This window comes from Cyprinodon variegatus, unplaced genomic scaffold (assembly GCF_000732505.1).
Source record: "Cyprinodon variegatus isolate N-32 unplaced genomic scaffold, C_variegatus-1.0 Scaffold633, whole genome shotgun sequence".
In the NCBI taxonomy this organism is placed as follows: Eukaryota; Metazoa; Chordata; class Actinopteri; order Cyprinodontiformes; family Cyprinodontidae; genus Cyprinodon; species Cyprinodon variegatus.
In genome coordinates this window covers 391,771-395,872 of record NW_015151086.1, presented here as the reverse complement: position 1 = coordinate 395,872, position 4,102 = coordinate 391,771, and the positions used below count along the sequence as shown (strand labels likewise).

The 4,102-nt window shown below is 43.3% G+C and overlaps 1 protein-coding gene across 1 annotated transcript in view; it reads right to left on the bottom strand.

Annotated features, from left to right (window-relative positions):
- The window catches only part of gabra2 (gamma-aminobutyric acid (GABA) A receptor, alpha 2), a 35,652-nt gene extending 34,545 nt beyond the window's left edge, over positions 1-1,107 (bottom strand). The window contains exons 1-2 of the mRNA XM_015393270.1: positions 992-1,107; positions 806-882 (exon numbers count right to left, since the gene is read on the bottom strand). Coding sequence (XP_015248756.1) covers positions 806-873 — 68 coding nt within the window. The 5' untranslated portion in view covers positions 874-882; positions 992-1,107. The remainder of the gene's footprint in view (positions 1-805; positions 883-991) is intronic.
- Positions 1,108-4,102: the final 2,995 nt, after the last annotated feature.

The following is a 4,102-nucleotide window of genomic DNA, read 5'->3' as shown; positions in this document are numbered from 1 at the left end:
TGAAGGCTAATCATGTTTTGGGTGTACTATTCCTTTAACCCCACACTGCTCCTTGGGTGCCCCACAATGGCAGCCCACTGTTCCCCAAGGGAATGGGCTGAATGCAGAGGGGAATTTTTCCAGAATGAGATTAATAAAATGTAATTAAATTATAAAAAGGGATACATAAAACCAGGTGGATAATACAAAACAGCTCATGTATTGGCATAATAATGCTGCTCATTTATTAGTTGGCTTTTTTCAAAAGTTGGTCTCTATGTCTTAAAGTTACATCTATGATTGGCAGTTCACTGCCTTATTATTCAAATGGCAAACTATGCCCAGCATGTCACACCACTAAAAGAATTCCACATAAATTTTTCATTTCACAGCAATTATCATTTTGAAATCTCATAAAACATTTAAAGCCAAACTGTCTGGAATGGCTTATTCTAAATTTCCATAATTTCTATTCCCTAAAAGCTTCCATGCGTAATAGCCACTTAACGTGGGGGGAAAAGGATTAAGTATAGAATGACTGCAAATTCTTTCAAGGTTTTAATTGTGGTTCCTGGTGTTGAACTTCATTTTGATGCTTCTGAGATTCGAGCGTCATTTTATGCTGATGTTTTCTAATAACTCGGAGCGCGCTGAACGCACAGAGACTGGAAAGAAAACTATACCTTATAAACAAACAAATGTTCTTGTTTTGTTTTTTTCTTTTCTTTAAATTGGTCCTTACAGTGTTTAAAAGCGCTCCTGAGCTCCACATTCAGGGAGCTGTCCGTTCCGATTGATCAAAAACGTTTACAACACGCAAACTTACCTTGTGTGCCACAGAGCGATGAAGCAGACCAGCACAGAAAGAGGACGGGAGCTTTTTCCTCCTGTCATGACTGAAGCCTGAAAATGATGACAGGAAAAAAAAAAAGCTTAAGACTGAGCTCAGATGCCCGCAAACAGCTGCAACTCTTCAAAACCCCGCGCAGTTCCGAAAGAGACCGAAACCTACCTGAAGCTCGACAGGTGCCGCTGCTGTTGCCAGAGAAAACCGAGGGACGTGCGCGCAGCTGAGATGTGCGGAGATCTGAGTGCTGTCAAAGAGTGTCCATCCTGCCAGACCCTCCTCTAAAGAACCGAAGCTAAGGGCGAAAATTGAGCAGGAAAAGCGGCTCCCTGCTGGGTGAGAGAGCGCGACTGCGCACGGTGGTTATCCTCCGCTCAGATCCAGCGCATCTAGAATAAAGGAAAACAGTGAAACATAGGAGCGTGTTCTGTTCAGAGAATATCAGCTGAATATAAAATGGTAAAATGTTGTTTCTAACTCACTGAATATTAAATATCATTATTTAAAAAAAAATAAAAATAAAAAAAAAGACTAACTCTTACTGGGGTCAGGTGGGTAGCTTATTGGAAAGGTTATTATAGCTGTATATGATCGAACATTGGCCTAATGTTTACATGGTGGAAGCAGCTTTATGCAAAAATTAGCATTTCCATCCCTAAATACTGGAGCAGTGGCACCTCCAGAGATCTTTCATAGGGGTGGCCAGATGGGGCCACTAAAAATCTTGGCACACTAAAACTAAAAGCCATAATTTGAGGGTTTGAATCTAGAGATAATAAAGACTTAAGTAAACACCTACTCATATCTTGGTTCATTGTGTGATTTTTAATGTTATGTCGCTGAGCATAAAGGGATACGATGCTAAACTGATGCTACTACAATTTACACTGGCAAGTGGGGTGCCCAGGGCATTGCACAGAGTGGCCTTGGCCACCCCTTGCCACCCCCTAGTGGCGCCACCCTACTGCAGGTTAAATTAAACATTAGCAGCAAAATGTACCTAATGCTAAGCCTTCTATTTAATGGGCTTTATATAGGCTCTGTTTTTATTTTATTTTTTACTAACAGACATTAGGTGGGAAGAGTACCTCCAGGTTGCCAGTAGTTCACAGAGCAACAGTGAGGCACACACAACAACAACCATCCAAATACACACTCTATCCCAATGGCAATTTAGGGAGTTAAATTCACCTAAGAAATCCCCTGCCTGGTGGATATTGCAAATTACCGGTAGATCCTATAAACTCATTGCAGAAAGACTGGAGGTTCTGGGACCTTTGTTTTACCTTTGTAGCCTATAACTGTATGTAATACCTCTGTGAGATATCCTAATGTGTGTCTTGTGGATAAACATGCTGATATCTGCAATATTTGCATATTTATCTGCAAGACTAGGAGCCTTGTACTGTGCATGTGCACTCTTGTTTCTTTGTTACAGGCAAGTGTTGTTTCTGATCATTGGTTTTCCTTTAAAATGTTTTTTTTAGATCAAAAATTAAAAAAAAATTAAACAAATGCATTTGCAGATTACATTTGAGGGAAAAAAGCAATTATGAAAAACCATTATACTATCTATTCCAGATCATATCTTTTTATTAGTATATTATGCTACTACATGAACAACGGCATTATTTGTCCAGGCCGATGCACAGTCAGATGGTCTCTAATTCGTACCCAGGTCGAGTAAGGGAATGAGCGGGAATCACATCTGAATCTCTAATTGGTCACAGGGTGAGTAAATCACAATCTGATTTGTACAGTGAGTAAGTGACTACACCATCCTTATCAGTATTAATCACCACTGACCCATAAAACACCAATCATCATGACCTGAGCACACCAACGACCCTGGGTGAATGGTTAGGTTCGGAAATTGCTAAAAGCACGGAACTCTGCATTCAAGTCTTTTGATAGAGAGGCTCTGAGAACCAACTTATACCGTGCCATCATGTCATTGAAGCAGAACCATAGCCATAAAATCCAGGATATTTTCCACGATGCCAGCTACACCAGTAGGATGTGGCAAGGCATATGGGTGATGCCTGCAAACCACCCTAATCTCCGGTATATGCAGAAAACGCTGACTTCCTAAATGAACAAGACAACTTCTTTGGTAGGTTTGAGGCACTAAACAGTACTCCAGCAGTGAAAACTTCACATAGCTGAAGTGAGGTAAAATCTGAGGTCAGTCAACCCAAGAAAGGCCCTAGGCCCTGATAACATACCTGGGCAGGTGTGTTATCAGGAGTGTGCGGGTCAGCTGGCCGGTGTCCTCACAGACATTTTTAACACCTTGCTGGACCAAACCATAGTGCCAGCATGCCTCAAGTCTGCCACCATCATTCCAGTCCCAAAAAAGCCTCAGGTCACCTCAACCAGTGACTACCGGTCTGTGGAAATGACTCCTATCATGATGAAGCTCGGAAAGGCTGGTTAAAGAACACATCGTCTCCAGTCTCCCCCCAACTTTCGACCAGTTCCATTTCACCTACCAATGAAACTGCGCCACGTAAGACGCCATCTCCTCTGGTCTTTACCTTAGCCTGGCACACCTGGAGGGGAAGAACACCTACATGCGGATGCTGCTCCTGGACTTCATCCCACAGCATCTGATAGGAATACTGGAACAACTGGGCTTCAATAAACCCCTCTGCAATTGGCTACTAGACTCCCTCACCAACAGACAGTCAGTCCTGGTTGGACAGATTACCTCTGATGTAATCCCCCAATCCACAGGCTCCCCTCAGGGCTGCGACCTGAGCCCCCTGCTTTTCCCCCCCTATGATACATAAATGCATCCCTAGGTTCACCACAAATCACATTGTGAAGTTTGCACATGACTCTATAGTGGTGGGCCTCATCAGAGACGACAATGACCAGGACTTCAGAGAGTATGTGGAGCAGCTAGTGGGCTTATGCAGAGGTAATCCTGACCCTGAATGTGAAGAAGACAAAGGAGATCATCGTCAGCTTCAGGAAAAATTGGCCTAACCACACTCCACTGATCATCAACAGCTCAGCTGTAGAGGTGGTCAGCACCACCAAATTCCTGGGGTTGCACATCACAGACAACCTCATCTGGACTGTAAACACTATCTCACTGGTCAAAAGGGCATAAAAGTGCATGTACTTCCTTTGGAGGTTGATGAGAGCCCACCTGCCCCAACCAATCCTCACCACCTTCTACAAAAGCACCATAAAGAGCTTTCTGACCAGCTGTCTCACTGTGTGGTGTGGAGGCTCCACAGCCGCAGATTGGAAGACGGTGAGAAGAGT